The sequence below is a fragment of the Anticarsia gemmatalis genome, chromosome 14, assembly GCF_050436995.1.
Source record: "Anticarsia gemmatalis isolate Benzon Research Colony breed Stoneville strain chromosome 14, ilAntGemm2 primary, whole genome shotgun sequence".
NCBI classification, from domain to species: Eukaryota; Metazoa; Arthropoda; class Insecta; order Lepidoptera; family Erebidae; genus Anticarsia; species Anticarsia gemmatalis.
The window spans coordinates 7,778,122-7,800,236 of record NC_134758.1 but is presented as its reverse complement, the minus strand read 5'-3'; the positions used below and the strand labels follow the sequence as shown (position 1 = coordinate 7,800,236).

The window sequence follows — 22,115 nt, the reverse complement described above, 5'->3', positions numbered from 1 at the left end:
GCAATTTATAGTTTTGTATTTTTTTTCACAGAAACAAATCTTTCGTAGTTTTACCTAACTTCTGATTGTGGAATAAAAAGTGAGTTGAATAAAACTACCAAGTACATAAATAACTATTCTTTATTTTCTTTTACTGTATTGCTTTTTTGTGATATAAATGATTTTAAAACTTTCTTAGCAACGTGGTCCTTGTACGCGTTGGCGGCGAGTTCTCGTAAACTGTGTTCCGACGCTTGTCCCAATTCCTTTACCATCGAGCTGAAGTGGCCTTCGTCATTCTTGAGAAGCTGGTGCGGGTGACCAAATTCTATTATTTGTCCCGCTTCAATCACCTACATAAAAACAGCTAAATTAAGTAGGTATAAAATTGCTTAGGGGATTCAAATTTACCTCAAGGTATGCGAGATCTGTAGCTGCGATGGTCTATTTGTAAATGCTTGTGTCCCACTCATTACTGTGGTTGTTTAGTACCTACTATGACACCACAGTCAAAAATTTTATTACCATGCGGCAAATATACAAATATATTTAAGGCGGCTTTTTCCCGAGACATTATACTATGTCGATGTTGTCTGTGCGATCTTTGGCATGAAAAAACTGCTGCCTGTATGTTTTTGTCACTATTGGGTATTTTTGTAAGAAAGGCGGTACTTACAATAACTCGATCTGAGTCGGCGACGGTGTGCAAACGATGTGCTACAGTTAACACGGTGCAATCGGCAAAGTGTTTGCGAATTGACTTCTGTATCATAGCATCCGTACTGGGAAATATAAAAAATATGTTAGTGGTAGTAAAATTGACTGGACATTTCAGATAAAGTAATAGATAGCCGAGTGGTAACTGGTATAAGTTGATAACCTCCCACTCAAGTGGTCGCAGGTAACACACCAATGAGTTTTCGAAGTTATGTGTGTACTAGAAATAATTATCACATGCTCCAACGGTGAAGGAAAACATCGTGAGGAAACCTTGCATGCCTAAAAAAATGTTTAAAACATTTATTGAGGGCATGCAAAGTCCCCAACCCGCACTTGGCCAGCGTGGTGGACTCAAGACCTAACCTCTCCCTCATTACGGGAGGAGGCCCTTGCCCAGCAGAGCCATAAATGGGTAAAATTTATTTATTATCTTAATAGAATATGTTTGCAACTCACGTAGGATCAACGTTCGCAGTCGCCTCGTCTAGTACAAGAATTTTATTATGAGCAAGTGCAGCCCGCGCTAAACACAGTAGTTGTCGCTCGCCCGCGCTGAAGTTCAAGCCACCAGCCGCTACTGGCGCTGATAATGAAGTTATACTGGATTTTATTTCCACCTGCAAGTAATATAACATTAGAATTCCCCTCTTGGCTTGTTTCTTTTATTATTGTGACCCTCTGTAGAAGCTAAATTCCTACTTTTAAATGTTTTAAGAACTCTCGCAATATACCTAATTATCTCGAAATTTATTTCTAATTCTTATTAAAATAAATTTTGAAACGTCAGTGGTTTTCGATTAAATTGTGAACGGAGTGGTAATGATTTAAAAGCCAGATTTGAATTTAAACGTAATTAAAATCCAGTCATAAAATTATGATGTTGATAACGTACCTGTTCCAATGCATTCCAAATATCAGCATCTGTATATTTCTCGAAGGGATCCATGTTGTATCGCAAGCTCGCTGAGAATAGCACTGGTTCTTGAGGGATGATTGAGATTTTTGATCTTAATTCCTGCAATAAAAAGGATCGATACTTTAGCGCGATTTTCAACATCCGGTTCTATTGCAGATCAAGAGACACAGTTAAAATGTATTTCGTAATTAGTTCTTATGGCACCCGCCAGAGGCGCTGCACCGAATATCACTCAAAATTTGTCTAAAACTAGTCGGTTGACAATAGTTGATAGCAGAAGGAAATTAGCCCATTGGCAGGTTTTTGGAGATTCGAAATACCTTGTAAGACCTTATACATTTAATTATAGGTGGGTATTTACCTCAAGTTTGAGTTTTGTTGCGTCAATGTCATCGATGTAAATGCTTCCTTCAATAGGAGCTAAACGGAAGAGCGCGGATATAAGGGACGATTTGCCAGCTCCCGTACGACCGACCACTCCAACCTAGAAGAAAAGAGGAGAATTATTATCGCTATTGTTCTGGATCTAACAAACAGGATGGAGTACTATGTGATTGATAATTATATTAGGATGTATTGTAGTCTATATGGAAGCGTAAAATTTTGTATAGTCCGAACAAATGCGACAGCATGTGGCATTCATATCTATCTAGAATAATCTAGAGTTTGAGTGTTTTCGAAATATAGAAGCTATCAAAAAGGAACCGTCAATTGCATACGCTAGCGGGTCACTAATATTATAAATTCTGAATAAGGTTTACCTCCGCCAGCACAGAACCTCGCATACAAAGTTCTCTACCAATTGTTGGACTACAGTAACGCAAAATCTATAATAGGACAGAAACTGTCTGACTCACCTTCCATCCACTCTCAATCTTAACATTCAATTCTTTAAGCACAGGTTCGGCTCCCTCAGAATACCTTAAAGAAAGGTCTTTAAAGTCCACTCGTCCTTGCTGTGGCCAGTTATTGGGCGGGGAGACGCCATCTTTGCTCTCTTGCGGGAGAGACGTGTACTGTAAAATTCGTTCCACACTGGTCATTTGAGCGACGACGTCCGCGCCCTGTTTGACGCCGTACTGTACCATATTCACTAATATTAGCCCCTGACTGATGGCTAAACCTACGTTGCCTGATTTTGTTGTACCTGAAAGCAATTTGGGACAATTAGAAAGTCTCATATTAGACTAGTTATGGTCTCTGCATATCCCTATTGAAAACAGGGGTGATTTTATGTACTTATTATGTCTTTATGAAAAGATAGAATGAAGATGAAAAATTAAATTAAGTAGGTATGGTTCACGATCACATAACAATTTAAGTCTTTAAAAATGTAAGGACATTTAATATAATATTTAATTCTTAATGTATAGGAATTGAAAGTAAAATATTTTACCGTCATCCATGAAGAGGAAAGTGTACCCAACAACAATGACGTAGGTGGCACAGATTAAACTCAACCATATCACGAAGGCAGCATTCGCCACCAAGCTCAAGTACCTAAAAAATATACAGTTTTAACTGATATTAAAACTGGAACCTGGAACTTTCTTTTTAACTGCTAGATTTTAATCACCATAAACGCCAATGTAATTTTTGTAAGCTAGGCTACACTATACTAAACAAATTAATGGTTTGTAGGTTCTCAGGGCTATGTCCGTATTATCAAAGTTATTTTATAACCCTAAAGAAACCGCCCTCGCTTTACAAAGTATAGTGAAAAGCAAAGAAGAGTGGTTAAAAGAATAACGCTCTTATTCATAAAAATATATGAGGTTATGAAAGGCTTATAAAGAGTTTTGTTTCTTTCACTCTTTAGTGAAATGAAAAAGAAAAAAATATTGTAGTAGGTTTTTTTTAACTGAAATAGGTTTAAAGTGTCTCTATAAATAAGAGGGTAAGTGTTTATTGATTACCATGCAGCAGTGTGTATGTCCTGTTTGTCGTCGAACTGTTTGAGCAGCATTTTCTGCGCATCACTGGCTCGCACCGTGGCCAGGCCTGACATCGTGGCCGTCACGTGCGAGAACACTGGACTACGCGTTACGCCTTCCACTCTAAGATGTAAAAAGAAGTGTAACTAATAACTAAATGTTCTTATATTATAGAGCAGTGATAGGCGAGTGGTTTAAGTTGGCACCTCCCACGCAAGTGGTCGCAGGTTCGGATCCGAGGCAACATACCAATGACTTTTCGAAGTTATGTGTGTATTAGAAATACTTTATTATCACTTGCTCTAACTGTAGGAACTAGGAAAACATCGTAAGGAAACCTTGCATGGATAAAATTTGTTTGGTTCATTTATTAAAGGCATGCAAAGTCCCCAACCCGCACTTAGCCAGCGCGGTGGACTCAAGGCTTAACCCCTCCCCCTTTGGGAGGAGACCATTGCCCTGCAGTGGGACAGTAATGGGTTAAAAAAAAAAGTTGAGATATCTGTCGATATGAGGGATTATACACGTCGTGAAAGCTCGGATTAGATATACATACAATGTTTTGTTACCTATAACAATTTTGAAACCATATGAGTGAAAAAGACAAAACACAGTATGAATAAACTTATACATTGCTTATATGGCGTTTACTAGTAAGTCAATTTACGAGTATTTTATTGATACCTTTTGATACCCTGTGCCGTGACAAGGTACATGGCTGTCCAGAAATACATGGCGACACCGCAGACGAGGGTGGTGAGCAACATCAACGGATTCACGATGGCCACCATCACTATTATACCGAGCATCACCATGGATATCTGCATATAAAACACATTTTGATATTAACAAACTTTTTAAAATGTAAAGTAAGTATAAAGTAAATCAATATAAAATATTGTCCCCATTAATTTTTTGGAAACAAGTAATTTAGAAAGTAAACAACATGAATAACTTATTGATTTGACACAATAGATGCAGTGCAGTATATTTAATGAGCAGCGCCATCTACTCATTGAAATGCAGCAAAAACATTTTTTACTTTTTTAAATAAGATAATTCTTGTTCCGTGTCGGAATCAAACCCGACGCAATCGTAGCGGCGTGGCGACCTAAACCACTGCGCCACGGAGGCAGTCGAAAATATACACATACTTACAAAGCATACATTTAACATACAGACGAAATGTTGTTCAAATCGGTTTAGTCGTGCAGCAGAGGTTGGGTGACAAACACACACACAAACGATAAATTAAGATAGAAGTATTGCTTTACGCATTTACCTGGATAGCTTCCAAAGACAATCTAGGCAGGACTTCGTCAATCATACCCATGTCCTTAGAGAATCTGTTAAGAATGCGACCAGAAGGGTTTGTGTCGAAGAATCGCATCGTCGCGCCCATTATGTTGACGAACATCTGATTGTGAAGACTTATGGAACTACGCATGCATGCCCAGAAGTATACAATTGATCTGGAAACGAGATTTATGAACGTTTAAATTTACAATAAATTTAATTTAACCCATTACTGTCCCACTGCTGGGCAGTTAATAAATTACAATAGGTAATGTAAGTTGCTAATTAATAAATCGATTTTTAAAAATGAAGATTCGGAATTCGAAACAAACAAATGTGTTTGGAATTAGGTTTTGTTACCAAGCACAAAGCGCAGATCTTTTACCTTATCGCTTAATAGGCTGAGCTCATTTGATTTCTAAAGTTTGAATCTGCGATTCAGGATCTATCATATAGGTACAACTTACTAGTTGAGCTACGCGCCGTGAGATGGCGCTGTTCTTTCTTAATATACTTAAAGCGTTTCTCTCTAATGTACTGTAAAGTAATTTATCGATTGTATATTTTTCTAAAACTTAAAAATTACAGCTTATATCGATACTTACTTGCCAGTATTGAAAACAATGCATCCGATTATCGCAACTGCCCAAATATAAATGTAGAATAAGTTGTTTATAGTATCTTGTTCTGCTGTTACGTGTGACGTCACGTTAGCGGCAAGGGAGGCTACAGTCGTAGACAGTGGAGTGTCTGTAGTTAATTCTGTTTCATTTTGAGGGTAGTCCGTATTGTTTGATCTTGGTAGAGACGTTGCGTTTTTATCGGCGTCGATGTATTGAGCTTCAACGTCGTTCATCCTGTAAAAGAAGACATTCTTTTTTAGTATAGCGGGAAGAGGTTTTACATTCTAATTATGTAAAAGTCTGACTAAAATTATTTGACATTAAATATAGAAAGGGCTTAACCCAACTGGATTAAGGTCATCTAAACTATACAGAGCCACAGAGGCAGGACTATGAAGCAAATTTTGGATCCTCGAAAATAGTCTCCTCAAAGTAGGATGTTCAGTTTTTAATTCTTACATTTAGCCAAATTCAGGATAAGGACTCTATAGAGTTCGTTTAGTTTTGGTAAGCTTTTGAAATAAATAAATCAGCAATAGCGGAAAAATTCTTATAGGGAGGATAATCGTATTTTAATTAGAATTCAGAAATGTTAGTTACCAATGTGTGAGCCAGAGGTCGCTGGCTGAAGTGACGACTTGTGCGATGATTACAGAGAACACCACGAATGACAGCAGACTCCAGCTATTACCAGCAGTGAAGTATTTACTGTACACCGGCATAGGCACGTTACCTGAAAACATTGAGCACCTATATTATAAAATTTTGCTAGTTTATGCTTACGTAAGTAGGTATGTATTTATACATTTTATTACAGTTTTAAGCCTATAATACCTACCCGAAGGTGTAGGCAGAGATTAATAATAATTGAACTACAGCCACTTGTCCAGTTTTCAATCATGAATTAACCGTTTGACTGCCACGGTCGGCTATAGCACGTGTCGTGAGCACGTTCTGATTTGTCGAGTTTAGACTAATATGAAGCAGTCGGCTTATCGAGCCTATTTCCTACTACCTGGTAGGTAACTTAACTCCGGTCTACTTATTAGGAGTTTACCCTCAGGTTTTTTATTTAAGCAAAAATATTTTTAAACAGGATTCTGGAAAATGTTTTTGTCCAAATGTCTGATTTTGTGATAAAACGTAGGTACTACCTAACCACGTGTAGGTGACATAATGCGACATATTAACGGATTATCATTATCATAGATGTCTAGGCCACAGCGTTATCCAGGTGTTTTTAATACAGCCCTAGCGACATTTTATACCTATTTATTTGTTGTGGATTAACTTTATCTGAGATAATATTTCCTCTTTGTTTCATTGCATAGTAATAACGATTAGAGTACAATGACATGTTTATAAAAAAAATACCGCGGAGTCGTGTTTTTTAAAACAACTGCAAGTTAGAATTAAAAATGTTATCAAACCTATTTTAGGCGTCGATGTTTGTATGTTTTACCGGCAATCTAAGATAATTAAGATATAATTATTTTTAATAACATTTTACGAGGCATATGCAATAGTAAAAACGTAAAGAAATACTATTTTCTTTAGCGTAGACACTGGGCAGGATGGCGAGTCGCAAGTTGAGTCGATCTTAGCGTAAGGCAAGGTAAAACTGAATACGATTGCAAGTACGACTATAGTCTAACAACTTAGTAGAGTGCCTTGTGTGTAAGGTTCGTAGGTGGCGCAACAATAGACCATGGCCTGTCTGCTACGACATTTTATCTTTTGGTTATACATCAAAATTTCTATTCAATTGTTTATAAATTGTGATGAAAATTAGGTGTGGGTTATGAGTATCTAATTGGTGAATCGCCAAGTTAACCATCCGTCTTTTTTACCTATATTCTAATTAAGTCGAGTACCTGATGCTGTCATTTCTTCGACTTCAGCTTGATCTTCGGAGGATTTCTGTACATTTTCCTCTGGTTGTATTCTTCCGGCTGTTTTCGATTGAACTGAGTCCGGTTTGTCGTCAACAGGTTCCTCGTCTTCCTCTTCTTTTTGTGACAGCTCGGCAAATAGTGGAGTGTTGGATATCTCGTCAAACGTACCATGGGCTTCTATTTGACGCTAGAATTTATATTAATAAAGTTCACTGTGATTAGTCACATTGAACATAATTATATTAAAGGCTGGGCTGTTGGTTGGATTTTTATTTTAGCTGTAATTGCATATGAGGTAAGTAAAATTAAATAATATATTTTGCAAGCCGGGTTTCAGCTTCCAGCTACCTCCTAGACTAAAGTAAAGAATGTGTCATTATTTCATTAAGTGTCGCGGGAGCAGCCTTATTTATAAAGTATGTGCTGTATGTAGTAAGTGCTGTTTGCTGATCAATCGTGTTATAGTCGAGTCTCTATCCTTAGTAAAGACCTTTACTTTTTATCAAATGTATACAGAGCAAGGACAATATAGTAATTACTTATGTAACAGATACAATGTACCGTAATACAGATTTCGATAGCGTTGTCCGCATTTATTAGTCATTAACGTCAATGATTATTAAATTTTTGTTTCACGAAAATAAATATCTAAGATAAGACTAACAGACAATCGATATTATCTTAGTAAAAATCGGTAAAATAAACGATTTTTCGTGTGAATGACTACTATTAGACTTCAACGAATGTGTAATTGTATTAGGTATTAGTTATCAGTCGTTTAATCAGTGAAAACTTGCATAGATAAAGAATGTGGGTTGTAATGATTTTTTGATTTATACGATATAAAATGGTCCCCAACAGTGATAAGCAAATTTTAGTAAACAAGTTAATGTTCGCCGCGCCACCCGCAAAATAATCTTCACGATTTTATTTAGGTATGTGATATAACCTGACGAATTTGATCGAAATCGGTTTTCGAGTGAAAGAAGGACGAATAAACAAGATTTTAGAAGAGATGACGTATAGTATTGCTATATACATTTTACGGGCAAGATTAGCTACTGTTAGGTAGAAAATAGTTAGGTGACTTTTTCACTGTTATGAAATAGTAAAGGCTGATATAGTCCAACTAGAGCCCTGGCATACACGATTCTAATTAGTAATTCAGTGCATTTGCAAATCTAACAAAAGCCTGGGAGTCACAGATGTTTTAAATCCTGAATTTTGCACACCTCCTCAACGAATTTTTCTTTCTTGCTTCGCTACATTGAAATAGGCGGTATTCTTACATGTCTTAGAATGTAGACTTGATCAGCTTCCTTGAGGTGATGTAGTTGGTGAGTGACGAGTATTCTCGTGGCGTTATGTAGCAGACCTTGCACACATTCAGACACTAGGTGCTTGCCGACGTGCGTGTCAACCGCTGATAGAGGATCGTCCAGGAGATATATGTCAGCCTGTGGAATAAAACGTTAAAGACGAAAATTATGCTATGTACCTATATAGCAGCGGGAATTATTTGATTGAATATTTTGTGGTATGTTTTGTACAGAAAGCTTTTTAGTACACCTATTTTGAAAGACGTCATGATCGAGTTTCGACGAGGAATATGCGAAGATAAAAGCCAGAAATTATCAGTAATAATTTATGTTAAATAATGCATGCCTAAAATTTGTTTAATACATTTATTGAGGGCATGCAAAGACCCAACCCGCACTTGGCCAGCGTGGTGGACTCAAAGTCTAACTCCACCCCTTCCTTTGGCAGGAGATCCTTGAGACAGTAATGGGTTAAAAAGTAAAAGTATAATACAGTCTTATTTCATTGAACTTCTTCGGCGCACGCTTGCTAGCTACTCCAGATCATGCGGCATTTTTGTGAATGGTCATCATTAAATAGTTAAATGATAACTTACTCGTCTATAACAAGCTCGTGCAAGACTAATACGCGCTCGTTGTCCACCGCTGAGACTGACTCCTCTCTCTCCCACCAGCGTCGAGTCCCCGTGCGGAAGTAGCTCGAAGTCCCTTATCAGAGCACACGCTTTCACTACCTGAAATTAATTGACATTCTTCTTCTTATCGAATGATTAGTGATCAACCTAGTGTCAAAGTTGTTCAAGCCGCCCGAAGGTCTTTGACGTGGCTTAACGGCTGTTATCTTAGTTGACAACAACCGGGACTGACTTTTTACGTGCCCTCTGGTGACGCCCAGTTCAAATACCACTATGCGGTCACCCATCTATGAAATGACCGCGCCAAGGGTTGCTTAACCCACAGATCGTTTACTTTATTTTAGTGCACAATTGCTGTAAAACAGTAATAGCTACTGAAAAAAGTATTATTTAAATAATAACAATTTAATTTAATATATTATGTACTATAACGATCACTAGCTCTTACGGTGAAGGGAAACATCGTGATGAAACCTCGCATGCCTCTAAAAGTTAACACATTTCTTGAGGGAATGCAGTGCCTTACCCGCACTTGGCCAGCGTGGTGGTATCAAGGTGTGGTTAAAAAAAAATGTTTATAGAAAAGTCGTAACATGTTTCCGTTATAGTATTATACTAGTACATACCCTTTTATATCTCACACGGTCAAACGGTAGACCGAACAGAATGTTTTCTCGAACAGTGGCCACGAATAACCACGGCTCTTGGCTGGCATACGATATAATTGAACCACCTAATGTGATTTTCCCCTGCTTCGGTTTTAACTCTCCCAAGATTAGTTGCAAGAGGGATGACTGTGAAATGTAAAATAGTTTTAAATAAATCATTCAATATTCATTTTCCTTTTGAAGCTGCGCATCCACTGCGTTGTCCGAGGGCACTGCGTTTACTGTATCGAAATTTCGGCGCCACAGAATAGAAAATGACAAAATGACAGTGAACGGTGCTTGAATCATACAATTTGAAAGACTACTGTTTGAAAATATATGATTTTAAATAACAGACTAGCTGAAAAAAAAGTGTCACCTAGTGGTATAAAAAATAGATGTTGGCCAATTTTCAGACCTACTCAATATGCTCACAAAAATTTCATAAGAATCGGTCAAGCCGTTTCGGAGGAGTATGGCAACGAAAACTGTGACGCGAGAATTTTATATAAGTATTAGATAAAAACGATCATCGCTTTTTAGATATTTTTATTGTCTTTGCTAGCTAAATTGTTACGTCTTTAAATAAAAATTACATCATACCTACCAAGGCAAATGAGATAAAGAAAATGAGGACATAGATTGCATTATAGCATCAGAAATTGCATGACGATAAAGATTAACAGTCGTACAAGCCGGTAATTAAAGATATTTTTAAAACAATTTTAGGTATTTAAAATTACTATAACACTATCGGCCATCGTAAACCTGCTAGCTATCGAGAATCTTTTAAAGAAAATTTGATCAGCGCCTCTGGAGGGCGCGCTAGTAACTATTTTTGAAGTTCATATTAAATGTCAAACTTTCAAAGCTCGATAGTACCGACTGTAGAGAATTACAGTTCACTGAATTCAGAATAAAAAATTTACTTACTTTTCCAGATCCCACGGGGCCTGCGATACCAATGAACTGTCCCGGTGAGACTGTCATAGAGATGTTATCAAGAGTATACAGAGCGTTGTCCTGCCAACTGGCGACCACGTTCAATATGGACAGTCCAGTCGGATTCAACTGCTGACCTGTTTCTTTATCATCCACATCAGCTAGCAAAGAATTTGGATCTATAGCCTTTGGCCGTGTAGTCTTCGGTTCTTTTTCATCCAGAAGTAAAAATTCCTGTAACAATGTTACGTATAAATAGTCGCAAAGCGAGTTTTTATAGTCGATATTACATTTTAGATACCCTACAAAGGAAGAACTAACTTAATAAGCTATTTTTAATTTCTTCTTCTTCTATCTAAAGAATATAATTATTACGATAATAATAAATGTCGCTAAAAAAATTTCATGCAACAGAAAAACAAAGCTATATTATAATAGAAGTGACTAGCAGTTCTTACTAGCAAATTTTAACGAGTTCTTACCTCTATCCGTTTAACAGAAACCATCGCTTCCGCCAAGAAGGCAAGTCCAAATGGGAACAATATATTGCAAGCCAGTTGCATTAGATTGAAGTACTGAACCAAAGCGAAGGTGGTCTGTGCCCTGATGTGGCCGCCCAGTAAAACAAACGTCACTATGGCCGAGAACAAGATGAACCGTTCACTGAACACGCTTAGAGCCGCTGTGACACCTTTCACCATTGAGGTTTTCATCACGAAACTTATTTCTAGCCTGAAATTATAATAAAAATGGACTGTTAGCTCTACCTACTGGATAATACATTAATTTGGTTTATGTGACATGGTATTTTTTGAAATATTTATATAAAAAGACATTATTTTGGATAATGAACAAATATGAATATGCTTCCGTATCTGTATGATAAAGTATGTTTCGAATCCTAGTGTTGTGAAGCTAATTGCGGTACTTCTTAAAGTTTTATCTTAAACCAAAATCTCAGAACAAAGATTTATTATTAAATCACAAAAGGTATTAGTAAAACATAGTGAAGGTGACCACTTGAAACGGTTATTAACCAGCACTGAGTCCTGGAAAACTGATAAAAAACAATCGTTTTAATCTTTCAAGTTCAAGTACCAAAGCGAAAAGATAACTTCTATATAATGTTATATGCGCAGCTGTTAAAGTAATTACTGAGTTATGGTTTTGTGTTATTTCCCACACAAAATAAATATATATTTGTGTGATTCATGGCAATATAATTTTTAGGGTTCTCGTAGTATTTCCATCATTGTAGTTCTGAAAATGGCAGTGGATGATGTACATATTATATTATTATTGACTGCTTCCGTGGCGAGATGGTTTAGGTCTCCACGCTGCTATCATTGCGTTGGGTTCGATTCCCACCCGGGAGATGGTTGTACTTTGTGTCCGTTGTTTGTATAAGTCCCCGCGACACAAGAGTAATTCTTAATGCGGGAGTTGTCTTTTTTTTAAGCAAAAATATTATTTAAACTCATCCTCTTACTTACTTTCGTAATCTATCGACTAGTTTTTGAAAAGGTTTCTCCCATGTATACATCTTGATCACTTGTATACCATTAACTAACCCACCCATCACCTTCACTCGTTCATCTGTACGTTTAGCTATTTTCCCTCGATATTTTCCTTGAATATTACTCAAGTACACTGAAACAAAAAACTTTATAACCCTTAGGTACGCAATACATAGGTATGTTGTTCTAATTGTGGCTTTAATTATCCAAATGTAAGATTATGATTTCCGCATTCTAAATCCAAGCAATTTAGGAGATGGGTACGTAACAAACATGTTAAAACTACCATGTGACTATTTTAATCATTTTATTAGTGGGTCATATAGATAAGTTCAAGATTAGGGTAATTGAAGATTTTAGTGAGTTTTACCTTGTACGAATGCTGTTTGAAAGAAAATAACAACTAGTGCGGCGACAGTGGCAGCCCCGATGTGTTGCCATATGAAGAAGGAGACTACAGGAACTACGATTGGCATAGTCCACACGTAGTTAAGGAATACAGAGACTAGATCGAAACGACACACGTCATTGGACATCAAGTTGATCACATGGCCGGGTTCTGTCTTGCTCAAGCCGGCTGCGTTAAGTTTCAATATCTAAAAACGAAGGTCTGATTTAGGAACCAATTAAAAAATTATCGTCTGCTGAATCATTAAAATAATAGTCGTTTATTTAATTGTTATGATCCTAGAATCGAGTTCAGAATTTAGAGCGCTTGCATCACCCCAAGGTTGACTGGCAGAAAATGTCCCTGGCATTAAGCCCGTCTTTCTACAACTCTGTATATAAAGTTTGAAATAAATAAACACATAACAGACATTACTCAATTAATAAGTAATCAAGTAAAGTCGAGTTCAATGCAATTTCTAATACTGCTCACCTTTCTGTACATTAAAGAGCAAGCCGCTACCCTCACTCGCATCCCAATTCTACCTTGATCCAGCTGCGTATGTGTCAACAACAAAGATGACAAAACGCTACAAGTGTTCATCAAGAAACAGTAAATGTGAGCGTTGCGGTACGCCTCGGGAGACTTGTCTTCAGAAAAATATTGTATGAATAACGCTAATGTGAATGGAATCATGGGCCTGCAAACAGAAAATTAAGAAAAAGGAGTAAAATAGGCTAAAATGTGATCAAAAACAATTAAATTTTAGGAACTTACCATATAATAACAAATAAAAAAGCGACTAGAAGACCAACGAGCATATATTCTACCCAGAAAGACCTTACGATTGCTTTCATGAATGAGGGTTTAGTGCCATAGTTTCTTTCATTTTCTAGTTCTATTTCCCACGCCTGCTCGAGGCGATCTCCGAGACGGCCTGACTCGTCGCCTTTGCGGGCTTGAAATAGATCGCCCAGGGTGATACCTTGTCTGTACCCCCTGCGAAACATGCTGAAGCTCCATCTAAGAACATGACATTTATTTAGATTTCGATGGATTTAGTAACGAAATATTCTCTTTAATATTTACGATTCTTACTGTTTACGAAAAAGAAGTTGTTGTGCGGCTAATGCGAGGTCACAAGTTCGATTCTCGGTAGATTTTTAGGTGACAGTATTACAGTTCCACTCCTTACGTTTAGGGATATATTATGATTAAAAAATATAAAATTTAACAGTTTTTCTACTTACGTTAAAAACAATTTGGAGAAAATGTTCGATTTGTCGTGTGGATTCTTATCACTCAATACCACTTTGGAATCCATTATGAACTCTTGTGTTCCTATTCACTTGTCCAAGTTCACAAAACACATTCACACGAAATAGATTTTCTTCTTTTATTTAATATTTTATGCAATGTCATTATACGTTTCACTTTCATTCTCTAGGGAATGTCAATTGACGATTAATATTGGAAAGATAACATCAACACTTATATATTTGACACACGGATACCTATAATATCATATTCACCTTTAATAGATAGGGACGATAAGATATTTTGATGTAATGGGTAAGCAGAACTTGTTGATACGGTTGGAGTCCCCGCAGACTGCAGACTTTGTCGCCTGATAGTTCAGTCGGTTTCTTAATCAGTATGGAGAGGTAAGGTATGCATATGCGTGCATGACGGCGATTATGGGTTGCCGCAGTCTAGCCACCGCCCACGGACCATTATTTTTCACACATTTTATATTGACACATCGCACACAGTTTACGCCAATGCCATTTGCTACAGATCATCGTCGCAAAGAAAAATGCAGTTGCGGTCGGTGGCCCGTGTGCAGCGACCCTTAGGTAAGTTTGGTGGGTTCTCCGACTGCCTTCAAATTATCCTATCGGCCGACTGTTTAATCAGTATTGGCTAATTACCACTTGCCGACTACCGACTCGGCCAATATAGTTTAGTTCACTCTGAGCTTTGGCGATAGACGGTCGTATGAAGGTATGGTTTTATAATGGCGCTGCCCAATTCACTATCGTTGATTGTTGAAACTTATCAATCAGTGATTATGGGATGCATCCAATACTCTCGCAATCGACATTTGCAATGTTATAAATAGTCCCATGTAATGGGGGGCGCGCCCATTGCCTTTTACCAGGCACGTCGCTAAGCCCTGGGATACCTACTATTTACTTTGCCCGACCCAGGAATCGAACCCTATGATCTCTACATCAGCAGTTAAACACTACCAACTGTGCCACAGTGGCAACTAGTTGTAATATTTCTGGACAGTACTGTATTAATTATTTGTGTCCAGAAATATTTTTGTTTTCTTTGTACGAGCGCTTTCTTTACTAGTCTGTCACTCATCACCAAGCAGACTGTCTAGTTGGCGTTGTATGCGCAATAACAGTACAACCTGATTAAACTATCAGCCTTTATACAAAGTTTGCAGTTTGTTCGGACTCTTTAGCCTTTAACAGCGATTATAGCGTGTCTTAGAGGTGAATTATTTAAAAAATAAATTATCGATCTTTTCATTTGAACTAGTTTCTCTATCAGATTAGTTTTTTCGTATCTGCTATAATCGTCCGGTGACACACCCTATATAGATTGTAATCAACACTTCTATTTATGTACTTACTGAACGCTACTGGTATTTATTTAGCATTATTATAACAAATCTTATTAATATCATAAACGCTGAACCACTGAACGAATTTCATTGAAACTTAGTACACAGATAGTTTATAACCTGGATTAATACATAGGATATAATATCAACTGTGGTTTTTGAGAATTGTTCCTGGCTGTACACCTTCTAATAGAAATGAAATGCGAACTGCACTTGCACACAATGTTTTTATTTTACTAACAAAGTAATACGACACGTCAACTTTAAAATTACAATCCGGTATTTATCATTACCACAAGCGACGCGAGCGATACATAACCGTATCGCATTTTACTTAACGTTAAAATTTTGCGCAGTGTTTTCACGTAAAGAGCGCGAGTCGTGCACTGCTGATATGCCGGCGACGACTGAAGAGCGTTGCGATATCGTCTTTATCATGAGTTTTCAGCGTAACAAAAGACTGTTGTGTTACAACTACTGCGATAAAAACAAAAATATGCCAAGAAAATATTCAATCTTTATAGAAAATCTTTTCCTTATGCGTCTACATAAACATACTACAAATTATTATTGAGCGCTTTAATAATCGTCATATTATGTTACTTTCACATGTTTATCTCATAGTTATTATTGTTATGAATTTTCACGTAATATTTTTATAATTTAATTAGTTCATCTCAAACTAGGTTATTAGGCTAACACATGCATTGCTTAGCATAAATAAAGTTGAAAAATTCGCTTGGCATACATATAGCTAATTATAGATTTTTATGCAAAGCTTGCATTGGTAAAAATCGTGACATTTATTTAGATCAACATTGAATAACAATTATGTCTAAAATCAATTTATTTAGATTCAATGTAATATGAAGACAGCGATTTTAACCAGTGCACAATTCATACTTTTCTTATAAAACAAACTATCATGTTTAAAAATTTATTTAAAGAAAAGAAATACCACACAGTAAAAGACAAAAATAAAATAATACTAAAACTAAATTAATACAAACTAAAAGGTCTCATAGATAGAGTTCATGTCCTGAGAAATATACATTTAATTATGCTATAGAACAAGAATGTTGTTTTGAATAATTATTAGAAAAATAAATAATAAAATGTCAGCTTAATTCTACAAGATTCAACTATGTCAATACAATATTTGGCATAAGTGTTTGATGTCAGGTCAATGGCAATATTACTGAACATTCAATAATACTTAAAGACTGAACTAAATTCCATGTACACATGTTGATCTGTAAGTACATGATGCTGTATAAATTAAAATCAATCTCATTGCGATCTATTTGCAGAATATTTTCCTTTTCACAATTAAACAGATTATTGGTTTACATTTACTCAGTCTTAGTTTGTAATGTCAAGTTCTAATTTGCTATAATTAATCATTCTTATACTTATTTGCTAAAGCCTCCAGTTTGGAGATAATCTTTTGCAAGTCAGCAGTTTTATCCAATTTCAGATAGGTGTTATTTCTGATTTCATGTAATTTAATCCAATCTGGCATTTCTTCAGTGAGAACTTTAATATCCCTTTGCAGATCACTGGCTGATACATTGGCTTTGAAACTGCTGTCTAGTTTGGAAAGAATTATGTTCAATGCTAGAACATTCTTCCTTTCAGTTACAAAGATGTTTCTAAGAGTCCTAGCTAGATCTGGCAAGCGACTGTAGATTAAGTACTTTTGATCATTCTCAGTAGATCTAGTCATAGCTTCAAGTGCCTTAGCTGCTTGTTTAGCTTTTACTTTCTCCAGTAAAGCAGTGGGAAGGTTCCTCAATGCAGGATTCAACAGTGTGACTGATGAAGTGGAGGGCTGACTTGTTTGTGTACTGCTGCTACTTGTACTCTTAACACCATTTACAGCAGTATTTGGCTTACTATCTGTTAGTCCTGTCACAGCTTTCTCTTGTTCAGTTAGTCCTCGGGCTTTGGCCTGAGCCAATTTCTCCAAAGCTCTTTCCATCTTAGTGTTACACTTGAACAATTCACGAGCCTTAGCCAATACATCTTGAGCATTTGAGAATTTTTGTACATTAGGCATTTCAGGTAGTTTGGCACATTCCACTTCTGGTACTTTTTCAATGTCAAACTCTGGATGCCAGCGTGTAATCTTATCATTAGGGATTTCCATAGGTGGGTCCAGTGACTGTAAATACTGTGCATGATGTTTCTTCACCAATTGTAACAATATATCAAAGAAGTACCTGCGCCTTTCCAAAAGCACACTTGGGTTCATAACTTTGATATCATTAGGGAAATTGGGTGAAATTACTAGTTCATACTCCTCTTTGTGTGATGATGCACTGAAGTGTTTCACTTTTTGTACTTCATAGTTGTAGAAATCAGGTACCAAGTGTTTTATTTGAGCCAGTTGCTTCTGTGTGAATGATCTCTTGAGCATTTCTTGTACTGAAGGTTTGAGTTTGGCAAATGTAATTTTTTCATTGCGGTTATAGAGCAGAGCGACCACAGTCTCCATGCCACGGAACAGTTCAGCGAGGAACCTGTAGTGATGTGGCAGAGGCAAGCTGCTGGAAGATGTGGCCAAGGCTGCATGTCTGATGTATGCTGGTACCTACAAACAAAACACTTCAGTTGAACAAACACAAGCATTTCTTGTAATGAAACAAATGTAAGTGACATAAAAGTAATGTAAAACATTACAGAACAATAGCATTCTTTACTCCATGCCTCCTTATGAAAATTCAGTACAGTTATTACTAATTAAACAATACAGATTTCATGGTAACAAGTTAATAGGTAGTAATAACTGTCACTCACCTTGCTTGGGCTCTTGACTGGACTAACAAACACTTTTCTTGGTGAAATGAGTGGCCTCTGTTGTGAGACAGGTGCTGGCATGCATTTCTTTGGAGACAGCAGCTCATTCTGAATCAAAGCTTTCTTGCTGGGGCTAAAATATATAAATCTTATTAGGTTAACCTTACATATCTGAATTTCAATTGTAAACCATAGTTACTAATATTCCAAATGAAATTACATCTTTATTACTGTCTACAATATTCAATATTATAGTAAACAGCCAAGCATACAGTATAGTAGTACAAAAATAAATATATATTATATCAATGGTAATGTTATATTAGAATAGCATAATAATTACCTGGAAGGAACCTCTACATCAATGGATTTAAATTCTTTCAAGTTCTTCTTTTCACTGGCCTCTTTAAGCTCTTGTATCCCTTTGCTTAGACGATCGGCGGTTGCTCTTAGTTCAACTAACCTAGAACTGCCAGCTAACCTCTTCTTTATATCGCCAAGACTTAGCTCCTTACGCGCAGAAACCACTACTTCAGATTTGGAGGGAATAACGTTTTTGACCGTGTTTGAAGCGTTGACTTTTTTCGCAAAGGCTGTGGTCGCTTTCGGCGTATTCTGTTTGGTTTCTTTCGCCGTGGCATGTTGAACTGCAAGTTGCTTCAAATCTTCTTTTTTATTGTCACTACAGCTGGTTGACTGCTTAATTTCGGTTACAATGTCACACTTTCGAAAAACAGGGCCTTTATTACTAGTTATAGACTTGGTTTCAGATATCCTGTCTATATGTGGTACTTTACTTTTCGAAGTTAAAATTTCATCAGTTGCAGGTCTTTTTCTGCTATTGAAAAATGATGTTATTGTCTTTTGCGACATGCTGATTACTTTCGTGCTTTCTATAATGTGAGAGTGTTAAAAAGGCCAATTTAAACTAGCAATTTGGCACTGTTCAAGACAAAACCAATTATTTTTCCCTCCAAAATGACCGTTGACGCGCGTCAGACAGATACCTACTCAGATTTCATTTTATGTCAAAGTCAAAAAATAATTGCCAAAACAACAGTATTGCGAGCTCTAAAAAAATAAACGCCAATGTTATATTTCACACCTGCACAGTACTCGGGGTAACATTAGCTGTAAGTATTTTCAGTAGAAACAACTGACAATTCTAAACTTTTCGGCTACAGATTAAATCGATACCTCCTGAGTATACTGAGTCATTTAACAAATTTAGGTATTTTATTATTTTTATATAAATGTACCTAATAAACCATGACCTTAATGTTAGTGTTAAAATTACTATAATGTCAGTTGACTCATTATACTTAGAAGGTATCGAAATGATTTGTGCTTATTACAAGCTAGAAAAACGATGAATATGGATTGAAAGGGTTGATCTTATACAATCAACCCCAGCACATTTCAGATAGAGGTTTGCTACTCAGGTCACTACACAAGTAATGTGCTTTAAGCTACTCAAATCTCCGAGTTCCTGCGGCTCAATTTCAAGAATTAAAAATCTTATATCTTCGAAAGAAAAGTTATAATTTTAACTGTTAGTCGTGAAGGTATCGGCAGTCTAAACTAGACATGGCCACGTTGCCTATGTCTAGTGTAAGTACAAAAAAAACGAAAGTATAGTATTTTTTATATAGCATGACTTTATTTCTTTGCTGGTTTTTTGGGTTTTTTTGGAGTTACATTTTTGTTATTTTCTTTGTTAACTAATTTCTGAACGGGTAATATCACAAAGCCACTTAATGATATGACTGCTCCAGCTGCATAAAAAGACACAGCATACCCAAATATTCCTTTCAGAATGCTAGATAAAGGCGGACCTATGAGACTTCCGAAGCCTTGAAACATTAATAACATGCCAGTTGCATTCGTTAACATATCTAAACCGTATAAATCTACAAGAACAGCACTACGTAAACTAGATATAGATGCTACAAACATGCCAAAAAATACACAGCAGAAGTACTGATAATAAAGATTAAATGACAAATTGAATAACATAGCTCCTATACCCGCTAGTATAGCTGCACCTTCGTATAACATTAAAGCATTATATTTGCAAGCTAGTGCGCCAGCAATTAACCTACCAATTGCATTACAAAGGCCAATAACGCTTAGGAACAAATTACAATGTTGAGGATCTATACCTTCACTTCTGTTACGATCTGGTAGAAACACATATGGTACCAGTAAACCTACATAAGTTAAAAACCCGCCAAAACATATTAACAAGAACGAACACCTTCTTAATAATTGTGGATTCATCATAGTGGCCAAAATTCTTCTTGCTGCAGTAGTAAACACACCCGTGCGTTCACCTAAATCAGCAGTGGTTACGGCACGCGATACTGCCATTTGATATTCTAGGCCGGTTCTTGCTTCTGGTGCTGTATCCATCATGCTTTTTTGATATGCCGGTAACTTTTCTAATTTTCCTGCATAAAAAGCATCGTCTCGATACATTGGTCTGGACTCTGTTATATGTTCCTCCCACTGACACAACCGAGCACAAAATCCTCGCTTCTTGCGTCTTGGCTCCTGCGGCATTTGCACTGTGACTTCAACATTTTTTTTATCACTATCTTGAACACTAGCCCTTGAAACCATTGACTGTACTTGTTTTAATTGTCTACGACTGATGCCGCCTTGAGGACTACGAGCTGTAATTGTTAATTTAGATACTCCAGCTCCAGACGACGGACCTGCTTGTGTCGTAGGTTGTGCTATTACCCCTTCTTCCACTACTGAAGCCGCCGTAGGAAAGTGAGCGTTAGATACAGCACTGAACATTCGTTCTGCTGCAGTAGGCATTGTATTTCTTGCCTTGGACGGCGATGCTCGCACGCCAGGGGGTGGTGCCATCAGGCTTGGTAAATAAGTTACAGTACGAGTAGGATCATCAGTAGTCTTGGCTACCGTTATTGAGAGTAAAGGTCTATACACCATGCTTATAAAATAAATAGATCCAAATAAACCAGAATGAAATAGAGTCGTTATACGCCAGCCAGCTAAATTTATTAAATAGGCATTTACAATGGACATAATCATAATTCCTACACTTGAACCTGATCCCGCTAATGACAAAGCTAAAGCTCGGAGGCGTTCAAAATAGAAGCCTACTATTATTGCAGATGGCATTGAAATAAGGCAGCCCGCAAAACCAGCAATTACACCATAAAACATCAGAAGAGCAAGGTAAGTGGTAGCAAAATATGAACATAAATATGCTATGGAGGCTATGACTGACCCCGCCATCGTACATGCTCGAAAACCAAATCTATTTATAAGAGCAGATGTCAAGGGACCTATTATAAAATACAAAGCAACTGCTACAGAGTTTATGAGTGCCACGAATGTTGATTCGATCCCCATGTCTTCGGTGATATCGGGATAGATAGTGCCGAATGTGAAAAAGATTCCATCTATAATGAAAGTGCAGTAAAAACTTCCTGCGACTACCACCCAGCCCCATCCTCCTTCAGAAGGCACTGATATTTCAGCAGCTATTTCTGTTTCTTCGATCCCATCAAGGTCATCAGTCGGAGCCTCCGCTATTCTACTTGGCACGATGAGTATACTCTTCCTTCTGCCATTCGGCTTGTTAGGTGCAGTGTTGGCCATTATTTATGTTGATCATAATATTTTTATAATGTACCTAGAAATAACACCTTTCCATGCGATGCAAAATACAACTCTGTGCGAAGTAGGTATGGTAGATGATAAAAAATGTAAATTATTGGAGCGTCTTGCTAAGTGACAAATGATGCTAGAACGTAGTGGTTATTGTCTCTGTGAATGATCTTAATACCACAGACAGAGTAAATTGTTTTTAATCTGGCTTTGATAATGTAA

At 36.9% G+C, this 22,115-nt stretch overlaps 3 protein-coding genes across 3 annotated transcripts; all 3 read right to left on the bottom strand.

The window, feature by feature from the left end:
* Positions 1–113: 113 nt before the first annotated feature.
* LOC142978599 (putative multidrug resistance-associated protein lethal(2)03659) lies at positions 114–15,558 on the bottom strand. Its single transcript, XM_076123102.1, has 24 exons — positions 15,459–15,558; positions 14,062–14,254; positions 13,589–13,834; positions 13,304–13,511; positions 12,794–13,019; positions 12,400–12,556; positions 11,389–11,638; positions 10,898–11,140; positions 9,944–10,111; positions 9,279–9,416; positions 8,653–8,820; positions 7,343–7,550; positions 6,069–6,201; positions 5,451–5,702; positions 4,832–5,021; positions 4,234–4,370; positions 3,532–3,672; positions 3,012–3,115; positions 2,473–2,762; positions 1,977–2,099; positions 1,592–1,714; positions 1,156–1,316; positions 656–761; positions 114–332 (listed from the first exon to the last, which is right to left on the bottom strand). The coding sequence occupies exons 2-24, from the start codon at positions 14,133–14,135 to the stop codon at positions 114–116; spliced, it is 4,065 nt and encodes a 1,354-aa protein (XP_075979217.1). The 5' UTR covers positions 14,136–14,254; positions 15,459–15,558.
* Positions 15,559–15,657: 99 nt separating this feature from the next.
* Positions 15,658–19,270, bottom strand: dup (chromatin licensing and DNA replication factor double parked). The gene is made up of 3 exons (XM_076123001.1): positions 18,592–19,270; positions 18,249–18,381; positions 15,658–18,042 (listed from the first exon to the last, which is right to left on the bottom strand). The coding sequence occupies exons 1-3, from the start codon at positions 19,119–19,121 to the stop codon at positions 16,846–16,848; spliced, it is 1,860 nt and encodes a 619-aa protein (XP_075979116.1). The 5' UTR covers positions 19,122–19,270; the 3' UTR covers positions 15,658–16,845.
* Positions 19,271–19,907: 637 nt separating this feature from the next.
* LOC142978598 (monocarboxylate transporter 7-like) lies at positions 19,908–21,884 on the bottom strand. The gene has a single exon (XM_076123101.1). It carries the CDS (start codon positions 21,882–21,884, stop codon positions 19,908–19,910), a length of 1,977 nt encoding a protein of 658 aa, XP_075979216.1.
* Positions 21,885–22,115: the final 231 nt, after the last annotated feature.